The sequence below is a fragment of the Macadamia integrifolia genome, unplaced genomic scaffold (genome assembly GCF_013358625.1).
Source record: "Macadamia integrifolia cultivar HAES 741 unplaced genomic scaffold, SCU_Mint_v3 scaffold457, whole genome shotgun sequence".
In the NCBI taxonomy this organism is placed as follows: Eukaryota; Viridiplantae; Streptophyta; class Magnoliopsida; order Proteales; family Proteaceae; genus Macadamia; species Macadamia integrifolia.
Window position 1 is genome coordinate 9190 of NW_024870456.1, and position 23609 is coordinate 32798.

The following is a 23609-nucleotide window of genomic DNA, read 5'->3' on the forward strand; positions in this document are numbered from 1 at the left end:
AAAAATAGGTAAAAAAAAATACATTTTGGGGGTCAAAACCAAAGTTTTCACCAAACCGAGAAAATTTCCCTAGTTTCCTAGATATCAATTGAAATTTCGGTCTCCCCAAGGGTCAAAACCCAATATTTTGAACCTTGTGTTCCGGATGACACCTTGGTTCATCTGGAAGTGTAAGAAAACTAGAAAAGTGCTTCAAGAACCCCTCGGAGCTGGGTTAATTGATGCCCCATCTCCATAGGGTTACTTGAGGCCTGATGGGGCCTAGCAGAATTGCTTGTGCACCTTTGGCATTCATTGGGTGCTCTACACTGGACTTTTATTCAAGCATAGAACACAAGTTCTTTTTCTCTTTTTTGTTGAAGTGTAAAGAATAAGTTGGTGCATTAGATCAACATAATAATGACAGTTTTTCCTTTAGAATCAGTAACATTGGAAAGAATTGCAATCTCAAAATTTCTCATCATGGCAGTTGGTGCGTTCATGTGGAAGACAAATGCTACAAGTAACTTATATTTTTTACTCATTCAATTCAATTGAACAAGTGAATATAGATCTCTTCTTTCCCCTAAAATCTGAATATGGTTCAATCTTGAATACTGGATATTAAAATATAATGAAGCTTTAATCAAAGTGTTACTGATTAGCAAGCCTACATCTTGACGCAGAAACAAGCCAAAGGTCCAATGGAACTTAATTTCTTTCCCAGTGCCAACAAGTTTTTCATGTCCTTGCTCTTGAGTCTTGACACAGAAACAAGCTGTCCAATGAAACTTAATTTCTTTCCTAGTACCAACAAGTTTTTCATATGTCCTTGCTCCAAAAACTGATATGCCTTCACATACTATGGTACAACATGCAGGCGCAAAATTAAGGGAGCCAAACATTTAAAATAATTGCTATGTAGGCATTAACATAGATTTTTTTTCCCCTCCTAACCAAGCAGACTAACAAGGATCTATATTATTCAATAATAACCATTATGTACAAAGTGCGTAATTTCCTTATTTAATGACTAAAAATTATATTGCAAAAAATAAATTTTCAAATGCTGTAAAAAATTCAGAAGGAGATCTATATTTGCAGGACTTAAATTTCAAAATGATCCAGAAGACGAAGAAATAGATAATAAAATCTGAGAAAATCACCTTTAAGAAAATGAGGTGACGGTATAGCTCTGGATCTAATGAAGGCAAGTCATTCAAATAGTTGTACCTGCACAACAAATTAATAGTTTTACCAGTATGGCAGTATTAGAGAGAAAATTCATAGAAGACAATCTTGTCATGCATGGGCTTGTTAACAGACAAGGAAAAATAAAAATAAGGGAACAGGCTGTGCACGCCGGCACTGTCCCAGCATGTCTGTCTCCCCCCCCCCCCACCTTTCTGAAATGACCCCACTGCCCTCTCCATCCCACCCTCCCCATTGGGCACAGTCGCCAGCTTGTGGAAAGCGGTGGCATGCCCAACCCTCTCCCTAAAAATAAATCAAGCCAGACCAACATGCTAATAATGAAGTAATGTAGGACCTTCACAAAGATGGAAGACTTCAAACCACTTGAGCATGTATCTCAATGCATATGATGAGTTAATTGGCCAACTGAAGAAGGAGCTGCCGTGCAAGTTGTCTACTGATGTTACAATTTTGATTGGCAGCTTTAAAGGGAAGGTTAAATATACGAATGCTATAAAATCAAAAGGTTAAGAGTAGCCAGGTTATATAGAATCTGCGACGAAAAACTTTAACTGAAACAGATTTTAAGATTGATGTCGCACTTGCATGATGATTCCTCTAATGCTTCCCTAGGAGAAGAGGAAAAGACCCTCTCTAGGAAACTCAGTGATTTTCTAAAACAAGAAGAAAGCTTCTTGAGACAAAAGGCCAGAATCAAATGGGTGACTGGGTTCTTCCATAGATCTTTGGAAGCCAGGCTAAATATTTCCAAGCTTACCGACAGGAATGGCAATGAAATTAGGAGAGTTGAAGACATCAAGGTGGAGATTGTTCAATTCTTCGAGGGTCTGTTTAGCCCTCCCTATCTCCCCATCAGGAACCACACCCCTCAGGGTCCATTAAATAAGTTTTTGACTGAAGTAGATTAAAAGCCTTAACGGCCATTCCCACTGAAGAGCAAATCCTTCTTGCCATCAAAGCTACTAAGGTTAATAAGGGCCCATTTGATTTTGTTTCTGCTGTTTTTTTTCCGTTTCTATGCTAAGAAAAGATTTTTGGAATTGCAAAAAGGTGTTTGATTTTTCTGTTTCCCGAAACGTTTTCAACAATGTAGTCGGGTTCAAGACACGGGTGAAGGCATGACATTGCAGGTTTGCAGCTCACGAGTGAAGGCACGACGTTGGAGTTGCAGGTATGCTTTGTGGAGATGAGCTTTAGAAGGATGAAGGCAGTCCGGAACTGTGAGCTTCGCACTAGGTTGGAGTCGCCGCTTTTGGATAGCGAGAAGTTTCAACTATGGGTTGGGGTTGGGGTAGGTCGAGTGAAGTATCGGGTTTTTTCACATTGTTTGTCCCTCCAACTTGTTTCTAAAAACAGAAAAATAAGTCTAATTTGTTTCTCCATTCCTGTTTCTAGACACATAAATAGGCATAAATTTCTATTTCTATCTCTATTTCGAAAAACAAGTGAAATGAAACAGAAAAATCAAACAGTTTTTGGGGTGTTATTCCGTTTTTTAGCACAGAAAAACGAAAAACCGTTTCTAGAAACAAAATCAAACAGACCCCAAATCTTCTGGTCCAGATGGCTTTAGCATGGAGTTTTTTAATGCAGCTTCAGATATTGTGAAGCATGACCTGGTCCAGGCTGTGAGGAGCTTTTTCGTAACCAAATTAAGGAGAATAACCATACCTTAGTTTTCCTCATTCCTAAGGTTCAATGAGCTAGTTATATCTCTGAATTCAGACCTATTGCCTCATGCAATCTCATTTACAAGTTCACTGCCAAGATCCTTGCTAATAGACTCAAGACAGTGATGGATGGGTTAATCAATGAAAATCAATTGGCCTTTATTGAAGGCATAAGCATTAAAGATAATGTGAGGCTTGAAATAGGACCCTGGGGGGATCCCAATGAGCTTGGGCCCAACTTCAACTGATCCATGAGGAGAGAGAAAGGGAGCAGGAACTACATGGCTGACGGTACCCCTGTTTTACCTAGCTCATAAACTTGCTTTCACAACTTCAGATCTTCATCAATATGCCTTCTAGTTAATGACTCAATGGTGAACCATAGTAGTCATGCTGTCTAAGCAACCCAAAGCATTGGAGGGTACCTGAACGCAAGGTGAAACCAACAAGACAACCAAGGCATCCAAGATGCCCGCCTAGGCAAGGCCTTGAAGATGGTGAACGCCTAAACAAATCTTCTTACATGGTGCAGCTTCTGTTGGAGCCCTCTACTCTAGAGTTCCAAAAATCTATAGGCATAATGAGGAGACAAGTTGTTGGTTGACTCTCAAACCGCTCTAATACCAAATTCAAAGAAAGAGAAGGAAATAAAGTTGAGAGGAGAGAGGAAAAAGGAAAGAATCAATTTCTCTCCCCTATATTTACTAACTTGTCAATACCATGTTAAGATTACATCAATACCCTCACACTAAAATATGAAAACCTAGGGAAATAAAAAAACAAACTTATATCACAAACTAACCATAATACCCTTACCCCCATGAATTCTAACACAAGAATTATTATGTCCTAGGACTAGGTTATTTGTGCCCAGGAATTAAAAGTCTGAGTGGTCTGAGAGTCTATAAGAGGTTGGAAAAAAGAAGGAAAGAATATATAAAGTTCGGGGAAAAGATTCCCACAATGCCAATATGTGGATCACTTTTGCACACCCCATCACATTTCACTGTTCATCCTGAACAGTATAATGTCTAAAATAGCCCCCCCCCCCTCCGCCCCCCAACCAATCGGAAGATTCGGAAAGGGAGAAACCTCAGACGCTCATATCAGAAAACAGGCGTCGAAGGAAACCCTTGATAAAGAAGAAAATAAGTTCCAAGGGTATAACATTGAAAATGTAAGGAGAAAATAAAAGGCTCCAAACATAGTGCCTTTAAGATGTTTTGGTTTCCTTTCACATTTTTCTTAGCACAATCCTGTACTTCCTGCGCATCTAGTATGCATGCTTGAACAACAGCAAGCTTGATTAGATTTTATCCATCCAACAAATGTAACTTTAGTTTAAACCTTTTCATATATATTTTATCCATAAAAAGGAAGCCAATATTTTCATAATTTACGGGCTACTCAAGATAGTTCAAGGTCTCAGCGCCAAGATCTCACTAAAATGTATTTTTTGGCTTTGACGAGTCGAGACCATAGGCGATACTGGAAAACGACAACATCTCACTCGAAATCTCGATTTCTTACCAAGATTTCAGTTCATTTCCCAATTTCGACTCAACTCGAGCAAAGTCATTTGATGTTTTAAACCCTATTTCGATGAGATTTCTCTCCTTTATCGCTAGATCTCGTCTTTCTTGCCTGTCTTACCCTACTGTGAAGAAAAACCCCACGAGACTTTGTTATTCTTGCCAAATCTCACATCTATAGAGGAGATTATCTATTTCGACACTTGGAGATTGAAGATTGACACCTTTTGATGTCTTTTAATACCTTATGCGTATTTAAGTTGTTTTACGCTTTTACTTGAATTATGTGTTCTAATTTCTAAAAGTATTAAAGTACCAAAAATTGTGTGGGATTGCATAAGATAGACCTACACCATAGATTACCAACCTAGGGCTCACCTGCATGAAGCCGGAATCGCTAGTAATCGCTAGTCAGCCATACGGCGGTGAATTCATTCCTGGGCCTTGTACACACAGCCTGTCACACTATGGGAGCTGGCCATGCTCGAAGTCGCGTAGTCAAAGTACCATTTAGAGTATGATTTTTAAAAATCAAATGAACCATTGTGTTTAGAAGGCCAAAAATAGGCTTAGTTGACAAATTTCCGCTAATTTGGCCATATAGCCACCGAAACCCATCCCTAAGTTTTCCAGAGTTGTCCTATCCAAAAATACATGGTTTCGCTGACATTTCACCATGTCTCAATTTTTTGACTGGGCGAAACCGAGACCTCGAACCTTAAAACTCGATGTATATACACAGAAATACACTACATTAATTTATAACACATACCGAGGCAAAAGAACCTTACTTTTGTTTTAGTTTGCTCAAGAAGAACGTCGCAAATGGAATATCAACAAGAATACCTTCAAACATGGCCTACAAGAACAAAAATATAAAAGAATTATGTTCCAAAAAAAGAATTGCATACATAGATTTTACATGCATGAAGACAATTAACTTCAGTAACTTTTCCAGAATAACACTTTCTCATACTTAAAAAAAAATAAAAAATAAAAAAATAAAAGAGAGAGAGAGAGAGAGAGAGAGTAAACAACATAACAAGACAAAGATCTATCAATCAGGTAATAATCCAGCTAAAAGGTTCAATTCTCGAGTCAGGGATTACCAAAAGCAATAAAACAACAATTTTAGAGAGCAAGCGTAGCTCAACCTGGCATTGTCAAAGGAAAAAAAAATCATCAAACAGGAGCCACTGATTGGATATTTCATTGAGAATAGTGCCTAATAGTGTTAAATGCATAAAAGTGAAGACAAGGATGAGCCAATGAATGAAGATTGTTTGGAAAACTAAAAATCTCCAGTATCAGACACAAGTGACTTTTGTCGTGATATTGTGACTCCGAGTTCATCAAACGATTCCTCATAAGCCTTCGCAACATCAAGTTCTCCAATAACTACATCGTCACCAAGAGCTACATAACTGGTAACTCTCTAGGATGAACGAATTCAGCACAATACCACACCAATATATGGTGTGATAGTGCAAAGAGGGCCCAAGAGGGGTCCCTATACCAGCGGTTGACCAGCGACAAAGCAAACTGGACGACGGGACCGAGTTTGATGAAAATCAACAAAAGGTCCAAATAAACACTGTACAACACTATTCTAAGGGGAAGGATCAACAAAGAAAGAATTCTACTAGAAAGACGATGTTGTTGATTTCACAAACAAAAAATTGAGAAGAGAATCGAAGTATGATTTACATAAAGCTGTTGATCTTGCTCAAACTGTTGAAGAGCTCATCAAGTTTGTGAATCCTCATCACTTATATGACAAGAGGGGACCAACCGTTGCTTATTTTCTTCTTTTTTTTTGGGTGAATAAATAAATTCATTACCAGGAGATAACAATTACAACCCCAAGAACAAAGGGTGGGGGGGAAGGAGAAGAGAAGACAGAACTCATAGTTGAGAGCCAGTCCTGATGATGGAGCTAGGCAGCTCCCAAGAGTTTACAATATGACAATTTCTAGGGGAGGGGATACACGAGGTAGAGACCTGAGATATTTTTGCCTTGACATCAAAAGAGATGGAGCCCCAAATCTTATCCAAAGAGCGAGAATTGGAAGTCCATTTCCTATGGTTTCTTTCCATCCAAATCTGATTGATGGTAGCGCAGAAGGCGAGCTTTCCCACAAGGTCACATATTGATTTCCCCTGAAAAGTCATATCCATCTAGATCCACTCCCTTTGGAGAGGAAGGATCCTTCTGATTGCTGGCCAACATTTGGAGAGAACACCTTTCCAGATGGAGTTGGAGACAGGACAGGTGAAAAATAGATGCTCAATATCTTTCGGCTCATTTCCACGTAAGATACACATAGGGTCAACAGGGATACCTCTATGGATGAGGAATGATTTTGTGGGCAAGGCGTTGTTGAATCCTCTCCAGGCCGTGAAACTCTAGCAGGGGATGTGATGCGGGAACCAATTGAGCCTATGCCAGGGAGTGATAGGTCTGTAAGTCCTGACAAAATCCCAAGCAGATCTAGAGGAGAAGATCTTTGAAGCACCTGGCAACCAAATGATAGTATCCTTTCTATGACTCTGGGATGCTTGAATAGGAGGTAGGGAGTTCCAGATGTCAGCAAGTTGGGCCATAGAATGGCTTGGCGAGGACCAACTCCCTAAAGAGATTATATCTGCCACAAGAGCATGCTTGGATAAGCCAGAAATATAGATGTTTTTGGAAGAAATGGTGTGATGGAGGATTCCTTTGGGGTGCCAGGGATCACACCAGAGAAGAGTGGAGGCTCCATCTCCAATTTTGGTTGAGATAGCTGAGAAGATAGAGAGCCGGGTGTCCAAGATCATCTGCCAAACCCAAGAAGCATCCACATGAGTTTTCACTGTCCAGAAAGAGTCTTTTCTGAGAAGGTTTGAGTACACCCAATCAACCCATATGCTTTTCTGCTTAGTGATAACTCTCCAGGCAAGCTTGATAATACCTGCAAGGTTGACATCCTTGATTCTTCTTAACCCCAAACCTCCCTCACATTTCGGGAGACAGACAGCAGCCCAGCTGATGGGGCGGAGGAATCTGGAGCACACACTTCCTTTCCATAAGAAAGCTACAAAGATGGACTCAAGCTTGGCAATAATGGATTCCGGAAGCCCATATATACCCGACCAATAAATGTAGGAAGCTTAGAGAACTGATCTGATGAGCTCAAGCCGATCCGCAAAGGATAGGAGCTTCCCTTTCTAGAGCTGAAGCCTCTTCCTGATGAGATCGAGCTTATTTTCTTATTTGTTCCTTCAAACTAAAAATTTCATTGCGGGTTGAAAATTATGCTAAAAAACTAATGTTACGTAGTTACATCAAACTCAATAAGTTTTTTACCACATGGGGGAAATTGGTGCTGTCAAAATGCAAAAGAATAAGGTTCTTTTTTAGTTAATTTGGGACTTAGATTGGTAATAAATGTTTGGGCTTTCACTGTAAGGGTCTTCTTAATGGGTATATGTTGTGGGTACCAAATAGAATCATCGATTCGTTTTATTTTTAGAAGTTCCAGCTTTAGTTTCCTAGTAGATCTAGCCATCTTGGCTAGTTTATGTCCAACTTTCAACTTCAATTTAGAAGCCTAAGTTGAGAAGAGAAGATTAGGGAATGACTTCACTTGTCTCATATGCCGGAGGCCACTCTTTATTTATAACGTAGAAATGTAGTACAAAGGGTAACTGTTGTTACTGTTTGCTACCGCTTCACCTAAAGCTCAAACAATTATCGAAGAGCAGCATCAATGTATACATCAACACTCCCCTGCACGTGTAGGCCAAGATCCCAAGGTCCTTCCACGTGGAGCTCGCGTGGTATTTTCTTTGCGCGGCACTATGGAAGAAGAAAAGTCAGGGAAAATCTTCTGATGCACTTCCATGAGTTGAACACTTGACCTCCCTACTTTGATACCATGTTAGCTACAATTTCACCTAAAATCTCAAACTGCTAGGGAAGGGCAACATCAATGTATACATCAATGTAACAAATACAAAAGGGAATACAAGTATACACATATACAAGGTGGCATACTTATCATATCCTTAACATTCCCCCTCAAGTTGGTGCATAGATATACCTCATGCCCAATTTTCATATAATAGGATGAATGACCTTACAAGTTAAAGTAATAAATCCTTTTTAAAAACACCAACTAATTGATTCGCAAATGCGACAAACGGAATACAATTTGTGCCTTGTTCAAGCTTTTCCTTAATGAAGTGTATGTCTATCATGTTGAACTGGGCAAGTGGGCGAGTCTGTGGCACAATGGTTAAGTTGCACTATTGCAACATGTTGGTCATAGGTTCAAAACTTGGAAACATTCTCTTCTGCGAAGCAAGGGGTAAGGTTGCATACACTTGCCCCTCCCAGACCCTGTAATAGCAGGAGCCTCATGCACTGGGTTGCTCTTTTATTTATTTATTTTTTTTATTGCTGCCTTGTCATCACAGTAGAGTCTCGTAGGTCCTCTAGATGCCACCCTCATATCATTAAGTAAGATTCTAAGCCATATAAGTTCGCATACACCTTGAGCCATTGCTCAATATTCTATTTCTACGCTTGATCTAGACACCCATTGGCTACTTCTTGCTTTTCCAGATAACCAGATTTCCTCATATGATTGTACAGTATCTAGAGGTAGATTGTCGATCATCTACGGTGGTCTGCCCAATCATCATATGTGAAAGGCTCCAACTTCAGATTGCCATGATTGGAGAATAAATTCCTTCTAGGAGTGGGTTTCTAATATCTCAGAATTTGATGTACTATGTCTAGATTGGAGAATAAAATCCTCTTTCCAAGCGGTTTTCCTGGGCCCTAGGAGGTTGTCGCCTTTAATTTTGGCACTTCTATATGCCAAATATTTAAGTAAATGTTTTTATATTTGTCATCTCATTTACTTAAGAAATTATTCATAGATAAACAAATGCCCCCTATTTGAATCTAATAAAATTAGTTTAAAAATCAAATTCCAAAAAGATAAAAAGTCAAATCCCCAGTCCAAGAACAATAACTGGATTTTTTTTGTTGTAGGGGAGATTTTCAACTTTCAAATGCTAGGTTTTTTTTTCAATTCTGAATATTTTATAAATCATATCATGGTAAATGATAAAACCAAAAGTCCGGTAAAATAATTTTTTGTTTTGATGTCTTTAAAATTATTTTCATTCAGGCGATTTTAACAACATTCACGCACTTTAAAAAAAGTTTTGACCGGAACATAACTTCGACATTACAACTCGGATTTAAGTAATCTTAGACTTTTGGAAAGATGGTTTTAAGCTACACCTAATATAAAAAGTCTCGATCGCGCCTAAATACATAGACCGGTTTCTACAAAAAAAAAAAAATATATATATATATATATATAAAGTCTTATGTAAAAACAAAATAATTTAACCAGTAAAACTTATTATAGAACAAGAGCATTTTTTCTAAATGTTGATTTCTTGCGACTTAATGTGACTTAATGTTGATCTTTGATGATTTGATTTGGCTCAATGTTGATTTTTTATGATATAAGGCATATGTAGCATACTAAATAATGTTAGACAATAGTAAAAATAAAAAGTAACCCTTAGTCGGCTTGTTCACCTTAAGGCGGGTGCCTTGTCACCTAAGCGCTTAGGCAACCCTTCAACGCTTTGGTACACCTTGGCGCTGTGACAACTAAGATCCACATACACTTCCTCTTCAAGATCTCAGTCTTCTTGACATCCAATTGTTGGAAACCCCAACCAAGTTTTGTAGCACATGATAGAAGTGATCAAATCAAATTCATCTTGGTTATTAAAGCAAATGTATCATGAATGTCGATACCATAGGTTTGGGTAAAGCCTTTTACAACCAACCTAGTTTCATACCATTCAATATTGCCATCTGCCTTTCACTTTATGGTGAATACCAATTTACATCCTACTACTCTTTTTCTTATTGAAAGAGGACTAAGTTCCCAAGTGTCATTTTTCCCTAAGGCCTGCATTTCTTCAATCATATCTTCCTTTCACTTCTGATCATAGTTTTTAAGACGGTAAGGCGACGGAGGCGTTTGAGGGTCTTTCAGAGCGCCTTAGCGATAAGGCGGGCATAAAGCGTCGCCTTATCGACTAAAGCGTTCCTGTGTAATTTTTTTATAAAACCAATCTGTTTGGCTCAAATCCTAGTTGAATCCTATTACTCATATGTTAAATAAATATTAAAGCTTCATATTCATACCAATGTAAGATATTCATCAAAAAAACAAATCAATAAAGTGAATAATCTAAGTTCATCTTCATCAATTATCAATCATCAATCATCAATCATTAATCATTAATCATCATAACATATTAACATATAATATAAATACATAATTATGAAACAAAATTATAAATATAAGGAAAAGAAGACATAAAAAATACAAGTATTTATTATACTTACCTCTATGATGCCAAAATGAGTGCCTAAGTCCTAAGGTCATCCACTATATTTCTACTCCCGTCAAAAAAGAATGAAGCTCACCCTGCCGGAGCAAAATGGTCGTCTGGATCAGTGGTTCTTCCTTGTTCCTTGATTCCTTCTCAAAGCCCTTTCTTAAAACCCTTGACAAAATCCAAACCCTGTTTGTGAATCGTGTTTTTGTTTTGTTTGTTTTGGTTATTTTTTATGTAGTAAAGTTGATCCCATACATCTCAAGTGTTAACAAAACCATACACCTACCAATAAAAAATCTATATTTGGAATCATCATCAAGTAATTTTAAAATGTGTTTGAAAAAAAAAAACCCATAAGGCGCCATTTCACATAAGGCAGAGCACTGCCTTACCATCTCTAGACCGCATCAACGCCAAGGCGTTGCTAAGGCGTTGCCTTACCAGCGCCTTAAAAACTATGCTTCTAATCATTGATAGCTTCCTCCAAATTAGGATCATAGATAGCTCCCTTCCAACCTTGTGGAATAGAAACAGAGGATAGAGAAGAAACAAAGGAATGATAGTACAAGGACAAGGACCCATAGGAAAAAAAGTTAGAAATAGGATGTTGAGTGCAAGCCCTTACTCCTTTCCTAACAGCAATAAGTAAGCAAGTCCAGTTTGTTCCAAGGTGCAAACACATGATGTTAGATATTGGCGAAAGATGCTGTCAATATATTCAGTACCATTATCATCGTAAACGGTACTGAATATGGCGGGCTGTTGAGACTGTCGATACGAATAAGTAAGCAAGTCCGGTTTGGTCCATTCCAGTATTGAAATGTCAACACTTTCACCTCTCAATGCGATATGCTTCTATCCTCTCCCCCTCGATACGAACGGTGACAATAACTAAAGTACTAAAAGGAATCTCGGCCACAATACTCTCCCTAAAGAAATGAATGAAAGTAATACTCAAATTCATGGAAAGTGACATCCATCGTAACAAGGAGTCAGCTGAAAGGAGGGTGGTAACACTTATAACCCTTCTAAGAGGCCGAGTATCCAAGGAATATACAATAAAATCTCTTGGATCTAGCTTAAACCTAGAGGGTGTGGAGTTGTGAGCAAAACAAACACAACCAGACACCCTAAGAGGAGCTGAAGCTTAAAGATACATGTCCATTGCATTTAAATATTGAAGGGTATATGCATGAAATGACATTATTTGCAGTAGTAAAGTATGCATAGCATTAGTTGTTCAAACAGCTTAACACCCCAGTAGCACAAATCAGCGTTCTCTAATAGTTTTAGTAATTCCTATTAAAGAAAACAAACTATTACCATCAGAGTCATATCCATTTGGCAACCCCCAAATGAATCCTGTTCCACCATCCTAAATGAAAAACAAACTGGAATCATGAACATATCATACCTTTCCCAGAATGCTACCAAGAAAATGGAAAAATTGGAGATGTTGATCATGTATCAATCCTGAGCCAGGGTTAGGGTATAGAAGGTGGTCAGCTGTTTCCTGAAAATTAACTAATCATGTTAAAAACAGAAAACTCAGAGAAAAATTAAATAGCATAAAATAGAGACACAAACACATAGCTATAGACCAACCTATCTAGCTATCTAGAGAGAGAAGGCAAAAATTAAAACCAATGTATGGACATGAACAATATGGATATGAACAAGTATGGTGATGCATTATCTAACCACAGCCATCATCACATATGTGAGGTTTTAAGTTTTTAAATATGACAATCCAAGTGAATGCAGAAAGGAAGAAACCCAGTTAACTAGAAGAGTGACAACATTAAGGCCCAAAGGAAATACAGGATTATGGTAAGCAACAAAACAACTGACATCTCCACCAAATCAATCGACAACTTTAGGTATGAAACCTCATATTTCATATGTGTTTCTCTAGAAGTAAAATAATTATGACAGCAAATGTAGTAGTAATAGTATAAAAGGACACCAGTTATTGGATTTGGATTGACATGACTTTTGTTGGATCATGTATCTATGACACTGTAGGCAAGCTCGCCTTCTGCACCGCCATCAACTACATTTGGATGGAACAGAATCTGTCTTTCGACAAGAATTGCAAAGCCATCTATTTAGATGTTAGTTCTAAGCTCATCATGCTTCCCCCTCCCATGCCCTGTTAGAGATTCCCCGAGGAACAAGTTCATTGTTGTGTCCTAGGGTTCCATCCTTTCTCCCTCCCCCCCAAAAAAAAACTTAGTTGGTTTTGTTTGGCCGTCTAATTGGCCTAGACTATTTTCTCTTTTCTTTTCCCCTCGGGGCCTATATATTCCCTCTTTTCTCTTTTTCTTCAATAATGAATTATTTATTCACCAAAAAAAGAAAGCAGCTGATGTATGATGAATTACAGGAAAAAGCATGTTAAAGATGGTAGGTAATTATCCTAGTATCTATCCTGATGATTGGTCCTAGATCTTTGGGGATAAAATCATGATAGAAGTTGTTGTAATTCCTCCAATATTATCTCAATGGTGGACCTCTGGAGACAAGGGGGAAATGATGTCGTAGCTGCATAAAAATATCTCAATAAGGCACATATTTAACCATAACATAGGTCTCATGAGGGCCGAAATTTTGTAGATAGGTAGACCCAAACGTCCCCTGATCACATGTCAAGTTTCAACTCAATTGGAGTTGGGCAAATGGCAAAAAAAAAAAAAAAGGCTTTTAGAACTCTAGGACCACAAAGAGGGTGCATGACAAAGCTTAGACTACAAGAAGGTGCATGACAATAAATGGGAGGGTATACGATCAAATGAACTATGGAATGTGGCAAGTGGCCATTTCAGACCATTATCTAGATCTCTGATGGTCCAAATTTCCACATCACCAATTCACATGGCACAACTAGGTGGGAAACTCAGATATTCTATGGACAATACCGTCCATAAAACATTTTGATTTTTTTAATCACATTTCAGCAGGCCAAAGTAAGAATGGAACACTATTTTTGCCAACACCAATTACTTCCAAAGGCAAAGATATAATGTCTTGTCCCTTATACATAAAAAAATGTCATGTCCGTTCAAACTGATCTCTATTGTGTGATTAGACTGAATTATGCTGACCATATTGTATCCAAGGGGGTAAGATGTCAAGAGCTACTTGGTACGGCAAAGATATGATTCCAATAAGGCATGTTGTGTTTAGAATTGATGTGATGGACATAGGTAAGGCTCCTATTTTGATATTTGAAAACGTAGGGTTGGGTAAGGATCACTAGGTCTGGATGTAAATAACGAAGAGATATTGCAAATGCAAACGGTGAATCGTTTCACACCAGGGTTAAGAGTGTCAAAGAAAGATTCTCCATAGACATTACCAATTAATTCTAAGTAAAAAGTGTCCAGCTAATAGTTTCAGAGTTTTTATCATCTAAAAAGGTAAGATATAGAGCCAACCCCCCCCCCCTCCCTCAAAAAAAACCCTGACCCCAAGGGGGAAAAAAGGGGCAGAAACAGAGGTCCATGTCTACTTAAAAAAAAGTTGTTGCAAATTTCAACTTTCAAGGACCTCCATTCAACACACACAAAAAATAAGCATTCGTTACAACCTTAAATAGCCCATACTGCATATCAAAAGCTGCGTGAGTGATATTCTCCATGAAATCTTTGAATATCCCACCACCATCAATTCCAGCCTCTTCAACTCCAAATTCATTGACAAATGTTACTCGGATCTGAAATAAAAATAAATAAATAAATAAAAGAAAAGAAAAAAGAAAAAGAAGAAGAAGAATTATACTCCGTCATTAATAGAATTACAAAGTGATACATAATGTCCCATGCAAGAGTACTGCTCAAAGAGGGGGAAGTTCTTTCAAACTGCAAATGAGAAGGGGGGAAAATCCCATTGGTATTTACAAGAAATGTACAACCATACCGCTCCCCGAAGATCCTCCTCAGTTAATGCACTCAACTGATTAAAAGCATCTTCAAAAATTCGATCCCGCCTTATTCTGAATCTATGTTGGGTAAAAGCATCTTGAGGTCCATTTCTTTGCCTTGCGGCAGCTAACTGTGACTGCAGATAGATTGAAGATTAATTTATCAGTGAAACAAGTGTCAGAAAACAAACTTGGGAGACTTGTCTTGCATGTACATGCTCATGCTCAATATTATTTTTCATTAACAGGGCATGAAGGCAGAAATTGAAAGCCAAAAACAATGTTCAGTCAAATTCTCACGGTGAATATTTTAACCCTGCTTGTAAATGGCACCAAGAAAGGAGCTTGTCTCAGTATGTCATATGCTCTGGTATTTTCAGTAAGAGCCTGGTAGAGGGGGAAAAAATTATAAATGTGCAGTCTACATCAAGTTGGCACTCAGAGCCCAAAATATGCATGTCCAAATCTGGTTTACCTGAGAAATGAAAACCTCATCCACAGCTTCCTGAGCTTGGCCATGGAAGACACTTGGGGAAGTAAACTGCCGCCTATTATTCCAATCTTGTAACTGAAATAGAAACATAGATTATATAGAATGGAGAAAAGGTAAATACATATTTGTCAGGCGCATAGTTTGAAATCTTGGCGAAATTTCGCTAATTTCGACATAGCCGAGGCGAAAAAAAGAGGCAAAACCCAGAACTGACACTGTTTCGGTCGAAATATCATGTTTCATTGAAATTTCAGTCATGTCTACATTGTAGACAAAAATGCACTGTTTCAGCGAAATTTCAGTCATTTTGGCTGAAGATTACAGTCATTTAAGCCGTTTGCCCCCCGAAATGGCCAACCAAAACTCAAGGCAAAAATGCACCATTTCAGCAATCATTTTGGTCAGGCCGAACGAGACCAAAACCCGAGTTTTCGAACTATGGTCAGGCATGAGAAGCAAGTCAAGCTAAGACGTCCAACTAATAATTAAACAAACTAGTCACTCTGCTTTTAAGCAATAACGAAAGTACTCAAGTCCACATAATAACAATTTTACAACTATGCACAACATTAAACAGAAAATTGGAATAGCAGCACACACCATTTATATACAACCATGTCAGTAAACAAGATTTTTCCTTCTTTTTTTTTTTTTTTTTTTTTTTTTTTTGTGCTTCTTCAGAGTTGTTAAGAGAAGAATATGAATTTTCTCAGTCAAGAAGGTTGAAATTAATAGGAGAGGGGGAGCAAAAAAATAGGAAGGGAACACCTTGTACTGCTTATGTACCTGTGCCAAAAGCTCAGAAGTTACAATGCTGACCCTCTGTTGAATGAAATCAACAGAGTTCCTCCTGATGGTTGAATGGGTGGTGGAAGATTTCACTGCATTAGGAGACTTCATAGGAATTACCCAAAGGAGCTGCCACAAGGCCTGTAGAAAGGAGATCACAATTACATCAGAACCAAGTGAACTAAGGGCCAGTATAATACAATATCGTGCCTCTAACATGAAAATAAAGTCCCAGGCAGGTAACCTTGTATAGTAATTTGGAAATTCCCAGCCCCCTTCCCAATATAAATGCACAAATCAAGTTCAGAGGTAGCTTGCAATTAGCCACATAGATTAGAATTCATTTCATATCTTCTCAAGTTTGTATGACTGAATTCGGTCACAGGGAATCACTCAGACACCTCGTGATTTGTTGCTGAGTTGTGACAGAAGTGTGGTACCATTGTGTAACTCCTCCTGACGTACCCTGGGTCCTGCCCAAGAATGTTCCATCTCCTTTGCTGCAGGATGATGTAAGATCGAAAAAGGAGGACCAGAATTGTATTTTGTTGAACAGGTAGTGGGTATATGAGGAATGACTGAAATACCAGCAAGAAGAACCAACTCTAGAAAATGGACAGGATAAAGGGTAACTAACACTTTGAGACACCAACTACTTGGATCCTACTGTGTCTTCCAATACTTAATTGATCCTCCTTTCCAAAAACACCAGGTCACCTACAGATTACGCACGAAGCAATCATTTCCTGACCACCCAGCAATGCAAACCAATATGAAGACACACAAAGATATAACCACTACTCATCATTTCAGATAGCTGTAAAATACCCAATCAGTTCTAGCTTTATCTGTTAGTAATGCAGACCTCAAATTACCATGAAACTGATTTTTTTTTTTATTTTTTTTCCCCTTTCTAATAAATTGACAGCCACAAATTCAGACACATTTAGAATCTTCTACTCGTGTTTGGCAACAGCAAATATTCTTTTCCAAGAATGTTGAACCAAAATACTACAAATCCAATAGCATCGGCTTACCTGTTTCAAAATAACAATCAGGCCTCTGATGTCTTTTAAAGACAGTGGTTTCTCCTGGTCATAGAATTCCTCATTATCAACTATCATAAGCATATGCCTGATGCAGCAGAAAGTTTAAACCAGATAAGATGAGATGTATCACATCTGAACACTACATAAGGTTAAAGATAATTTTGTATCTCACAGTATAGAGTATACAACTCCAGATAAGATGACAGGATGTGAAAAACTTTGTATCATTTGAGAGAAAACAAAATTTACTAAAGTAAATGAACAAAGAGAACTAGTGGGCTTACTTATATACAGGACAAAAGACAGCTAAAGGTAAAAGCCAACCAGGGCCCTCTCCCGATAGATGATCTGTCTGGCCAGACAAAGATGGCCATTGTTGATCCTCATGGCACCACTTCATGAAGTTCCAAAGCATAGGAACAAGCTCAGTTCTGTATGCTAATACAGTCATAATCCGCTCAAGAGGTAACCTACTGAACGTAACATGCAGGAAAGCACAAATGGCCCCAACTGCTTCCACCACCTTATTTTCTGGCCCATTTTTAGGTGATCTGCTAAGTGAGGTACCTCTGGATAATACATTAACCTGTTAATATTATTAGAAAGAACAAAATCAGTTGAAAAGAAAAGAATTTAAAACTGCAACCAGAGATTCAAAATCTCTCTTGCATTGGACTTTGGCAAGTGAACTTTTTTTTTTTTTTTTGGGGGGGGGGGGGGGGGAGGGATGGCATGGGAGTAGATATTTAGCAGGCGAACTTTGTGTTAAAATGTTACTATAGAGGCTGCTATGGCACATGCCAAGGTGGCATACCAATTGCTGAAGGAGGCGTGAATCAATTGCATTGATAATCTGCTGTTTCAAATCCACATTAATACCCTCTACAATACATTCCTCATCAATAGCCATTTCATCAATACCCGAAGATGAATCTGAAGCACAGGAATAAGCATAAATACACCTCAATGAATCAGTTTCGAAGTATACAAGTAAAGAGATCTGCACGACTCAACTACTCTACATCCAATTGAAATTTGAAAGGTAGAGATCGAGTAAACAAATGTCAAGATTCCAAATAATTCAATTCCTACAAGGAAATCACAAATAAAAGGGGGGAAAATACAAATATAGAAAATATGAAGTACTAAGGTAGGCAATGGAAAATACGAAGTACTAAGGTAGGCAATGGAAAGGCATACCTCCCTTATTTTCTCTGTTTGGTGACTTAATTGGGGGCAACGCCTCCAACATAAATGCGGAAACCACCGCAAAGTCTACAGCCTGCATCATTAAACAAGATAATAAATATGATCATAGGATCTCAACCAAAATAAAAAAACTTTTGGACAAGGACCAACCAAAATCGCCAATGATCATGTATATTAATCATTCTACATTAGTTCATACAACAATTAGAGGAGACTAAGGACGCTTAACAATTACCGGATTCTAATGAATACTTAACACTACTGACAGGCTAAGTTAAACAAGGGTCATGATATTCAGAACGACCAGTTTATGACAATTGAAATCTGTCACCTTGCGCATCAGCAAACAAGAGAGGATCCAAGTAAAAGAGGAATCCACATCCATCTCACTAGTAAAGTTCCATCCCAAAGCGAGTAGCAGAAGAGCCCTAAAAAGAGTTCAAAGTCATGAAATTACTGAAATACCAGGGAAATGGTATTCTTGCAATTTAAAAAATAAAATAAAATAAACTCACTTGTGAAGCATTTCCCATGCTTGTTTCAACGATGAAATTTGACGAGTGAAATGGGTGTTAATCCTCTTATCACACGGACCCACCAATGCCCATCCAAGACTTCCACGTGGCAAGAAAACATGAACTTTGGAAAAATAAAAAATTAAAATAGAAGTATTAAGACCTATATCCATATTTGTATGAATATCTCAGAGACACTACAGCCACTAACAAAGGAGATAATGCCAGGCCTGCCCTGCATGGCAAACTGTAGGCCGAAGCCAGCTTTAAAAGTATTGGGATTTTGATCTAGGGTCACCAAAACAGGTAGTTAAAAACAGGCTTGGGCATTAGAATCCAGTAATTGTTGTCCTATGGTACAAAAGTACAGGAAATCCATGCATAAGCCCAGCTTGGGGCTATTTTTTCGTACCAGAACCACAAGCCTATCATACTCAAGAATCCATTGACAATACTACCGAAACGCATGCATTCAGGATGTCTAAACTCTACTATAAGCAACAACAAACAACAACAACAACATCCAAAACCTTATCCCAACAACACTCTACTATACGCATGGTTCTAAATCTCGGCCAACTCAGCTGAAATTTCGGAAGTTTCGGACATCGCGGTGGACCCTCAGACAAAACCTGGTTTGTCAGAAATTTTGGGGAAAAAAATGGTTTCGGCCAGGTTTCAGTGGTTTCAGCCCAAATTTTCAGGCAGTTTTTGGCAATTTTGGCCAAAATCTCGGTTTCCGCTTTGGCTGAAACCTGTCCGAAACTCTAGATTTCGAACCTTGACTATAAGTAGATATTTTTATAGAACCTAATTCTTCATACTGCAAAACTACTCAAGCCTTCCAATTTCCGAAGAAATATCAAGTCTTCTGTTTATAATTTTAAGCAAAAGACTGATGCAAGGAAAGATCCAGTACTGGAAGTTATTTTCACGATTTTGTAATGGGAATCCTAAAACTTTATCCTTCTTCAAAATGGGAAGCATGAAGCAAGCAACAAGCAAAACTTCCACCACCTTGCTTACTCAAGATTCACTAATCAATGGAAAATTCATAATCCAAAAACCATTAAAATGGGAAGGATGAAGTCAGCAACATGCACATTAATCAATGGCAAAGAACGTCATCAACAAGAAGTACAGAACATAATCCAGAAAAAGGACACAACCAGTCCTTACCATATCAAAGGAGCTGTTTGGTTGAGAGAAAGCAACCACAGCAATCTCTAATGTATTTCCAAGAAGGCAGGCATACCCAGGAAATTCTCGTGATAAATCATCAGGAAGAGTTTTGGCATGACCATGCACATGCAATGCCATCTGATGAATATAATGTTTGCTCATCCCAGTATTTGTGAACACCTGGTAAAGAATAACAGCAGTTGCAGTGAAAACAACAATGGTCATTGCTAATCACAAGATCTCCTGTTTGATATATTACCTACAGTTGACAAATTCCTTTGGAGTCTACGAATAAACAATCTAAATGTATCAACAGACAATCAAATGGACAAGCTAGTACAATTTTTATCTATATATCCATGAGCTAGTTCAGAAATATGCAAATGCAAGTCATCTCCTAGGAAACCAAAAGAGCGAACTTTATGCTTCTGATGCAGAAATGCTATCACAAACCATGCAAATGGCAGATAATGATCTCCTTTTTAAACTAAAGGCTTTTACACACAAAATTGAATGCCATTAGGGGGTACACACATTAGTCAGAGTTACCTCTTTTAAATGTGGGAAAAGCTGCCACATGAAAGGAATGGTAAGAACTTGGGAGAAAAAACTCCATCTTGGATCTATATTCGTACAAGTATAAGGCTGCTGACCAACATGAGAAGCCATAAGAATAAGAAAATGCTCCAAAGAAGAAATCTGTCCTTTAGTGGATCGAGCCATTGTACTTTGCTGCATATAGCAATCTAATTTAGCACAAGAATTTGATTACTGTAGATAACAAACAAAGAAACAAACATGCATGAAAAAAGAAATAAAGAACCATCAGGATGAAATACCAAAAAAAAAAAACCACCAGAACCAAGATGCAGTATATGAATAATTCAGAAACAATAAGTCTTAATGGTCATATAACCATACAGGTGACATATAGAATTTTAGGTCCGGCCACCGAAGTGTGAATTGTTAAAAGCACAAACAATCCAACCAAGGTTTATACTATTAACTCATTTACAGATTTTCACTAACAGGCTAACTTGATGATTTGGATCATATTCAAGCAAAACAATCAGAAGATTACCCCAAAAAATGTAATGGATGCAAACCCTGTTTCTAGAAACGAACTGCCAAATGTCAAGCAGATAAAGAGAGCTAGGAAAGCAAAACAACAAACTCAGCCTTATCCTGGTGTTGGCTACATGGATCCAGGAAGAGACAAAATATTAAAAAAATAATAATGATAGAAAAAAGAAGAAAATTGCAACAACAACTACTCAACAACATCCCACCAAAATGGGGTCGGCTAAATGGATCCTTGCCCTCCAAACAGCTCTATTTGAGGTCATACTTGAGTTGAAACCTAAACTATGCATGTCTTTCCTCATTGCTTCTCCTAGGGTCATTTCGATATGTAAAGAGAGCTAGGAAAGCAAAGTCATTAATTCCACTCGGATATGACATTACTTTTGATATGTATACCCACAGATGGAGTATACAAGCATGGTGAAAAGAAAAATGGAAAATTGTCACAAACATCACCAACAGATTTCACCATGTTCAAGAAAGGATCCAACATATCAAGGGAATTTCCCAAGAACTTATCACTGATATTAAATATTGTGCAGCACCCCTGATATTTTAGTGATCCATCAAACGTTCAAATATTGGCTAAATTTTGTGAAAGTTCACTTATCCTGAGACTGCCAATATGGCCAATAGGGCCAATATTGTCAATAGAAGCTCTTCTATAAACATGATCAAACACCATCCCTTTACTAGATTTTGAGAGATTACAATCTTTTAACTTATTCACAAAATCTGGCATCTGAATTGAACTTATTATTTTTGAAGGTCCCAAGTGTCCTATTTTCTGCTTTTTGGGTCCTTAGTGAATAAAAAATTCATAACCAAAAGGAGAAAGAGATACAAGAGGCCCCTAGAGATGGGGGAAAAAACACTTTATAGAGCCTACAATAGAGGAAAGAAAAACCCAACCCTCAGAGAAAGGAGACGAAGGGCTGTAGTAAGGAGAGGGAAAGGTCCCAGGATATAACAATATGTCTATTCCTTGGGGAATCAAGCATAAAAACAATTGAGTCCCAAATCTATTGGAAAGATCTGGAGCTGGGAGACCATTTTCTAAGATTGCACTCCATCCATATGTGGTTAATTATGGCGCAAAGGAAAGCTTGCCCACCACATCACAAACTGACTGGCTGGGACATATCCACCTACATCCATTCCCTAGAGGAAGAAGGAACCCTCTGAGACCTCAGCCAGCATTTCGCATTGATCCCTTTCCAAACTGAAGAGAAGGGGCAAGCGAAGAAGAGGTGGTCCACATGACAGAGGCAGCATAATGACACGAGCAAAATTTGATGACGAAGGAGGAAGAACTGTGACGGGAAGCAATTAGAGAGGGCCCATCAAACAGTGAAGCTATGCCAAAGGATGTGGTTTTGAACCAACTAACTTGCGCCAAGTGGACAAAGGGCCACAAGACATGATGAGGTCCCAAGCCACTTCAAAGGTGAAAAAGCCCAAAGAAGAAGCTGACCAAACTACATAATCTCCCTTACCATGAAGCCTTATGGGATTGGAAGGCAAGACATTCCAAACATTGGATAACAGAGGAGGAAAAACCAAATGGAGGGGGGGGGGGGGAAGTCCTTATGACTAATGATATCTGCAACCGTGGACTACTTACTAAAACACCATAAATAGCTCTAGCACCCACTGAGTGGAAGAGAACACCCACAAGGTGCCAATGATCAAGCCAGAGGAAGGCGGAGGCATCATCATCAATTTGGCAGGAAATGGCCCCAAGGGCAATAGGCGTAAGTTTTGGAATCTTGTGCCAGACCAAAGAAGCATCAGTAATAGAAGGAGCCGTCTAAATAGAATATGTGCAAAAAAGACTAGAGAAGACCCACTCGATTCAAACACTTAATATCATCAATTTAATTAAATAAAAAGAAGTAAAAAAGACCAGCTATGGTAGTATACTTTATATGGCACAGAGGATATCACAATCATATACTCGAAAAAGTATACAAGCCAAATCCGTTAGTGGGCAACAAAGATCTCCTGTTCCATCTAATTTCTCTCAAACAAAGATCCTGAATTCTTTGCATTAGCATGCCAAAAATTACACTTCCTCTAAAGCTTTTTCCAAAATGTTTGGTATCTATGTGAGGCTCTATTGTTCCTCTCCCTCAAAACTTGCTAATGTAGATAAATCAAATAGTGGGCTTATTTTATGAGAAAGAAGCTTCGGTAGTGTTACACATGTGTTGAGCCCAAGGTTCACGGTATCGGGTTTCAACCCCTTGGGAGACCGAAATTTCGGTCGAAACCTAAGAAATTTCGAGGATACTGGGGAATTTTTCCCAGTATGGTGGAAACTTAGGTTTCGACCCTCAAACAATGTTTTTTTTTGTCTGATTTTTTTTGTACATCCTATTTTAAACATTTCTAACGCATTCACATCATCAGTTTCATAAAAAAAAAATATTTAAAAAAAAAACACAAAGTCTTACTTGTGTGGTAAACCAAAGGTTCGATAATCATTACGCTAACTTGTTGACTGAAATATGTTATAGGTAAATGCATTTAAAAAAAAAAAAAAAAAAAA

General features: G+C 38.2%; 1 protein-coding gene across 10 annotated transcripts in view; it reads right to left on the bottom strand.

Moving 5' to 3' along the window:
* Window positions 1–1004: 1004 nt before the first annotated feature.
* LOC122068776 (E3 ubiquitin-protein ligase UPL6-like) overlaps window positions 1005–23609 on the bottom strand; it is a 39372-nt gene continuing 16767 nt past the window's right edge. For 6 of the 10 annotated variants that reach the window (XM_042632671.1, XM_042632669.1, XM_042632668.1 and 3 more), the window contains 15 exons: window positions 20525–20707; window positions 19973–20155; window positions 18270–18351; window positions 17884–18002; window positions 17354–17655; window positions 17058–17154; window positions 16018–16161; window positions 15214–15306; window positions 15039–15125; window positions 14735–14875; window positions 14406–14531; window positions 12231–12329; window positions 5506–5550; window positions 5188–5255; window positions 1005–1212 (listed from right to left, as the gene is read on the bottom strand). In XM_042632671.1, coding sequence (XP_042488605.1) covers window positions 1020–1212; window positions 5188–5255; window positions 5506–5550; window positions 12231–12329; window positions 14406–14531; window positions 14735–14875; window positions 15039–15125; window positions 15214–15306; window positions 16018–16161; window positions 17058–17154; window positions 17354–17655; window positions 17884–18002; window positions 18270–18351; window positions 19973–20155; window positions 20525–20707 — 1962 coding nt within the window. In that variant the 3' untranslated portion in view covers window positions 1005–1019. Of the gene's footprint in view, window positions 1213–5187; window positions 5256–5505; window positions 5551–12230; window positions 12330–14404; window positions 14532–14734; window positions 14876–15038; window positions 15126–15213; window positions 15307–16017; window positions 16162–17057; window positions 17155–17353; window positions 17656–17883; window positions 18003–18269; window positions 18352–19972; window positions 20156–20524; window positions 20708–23609 lie in introns of those variants that run through there. The other 4 variants (XM_042632672.1, XM_042632670.1, XR_006137236.1 and 1 more) reach the window with 3 other exon arrangements.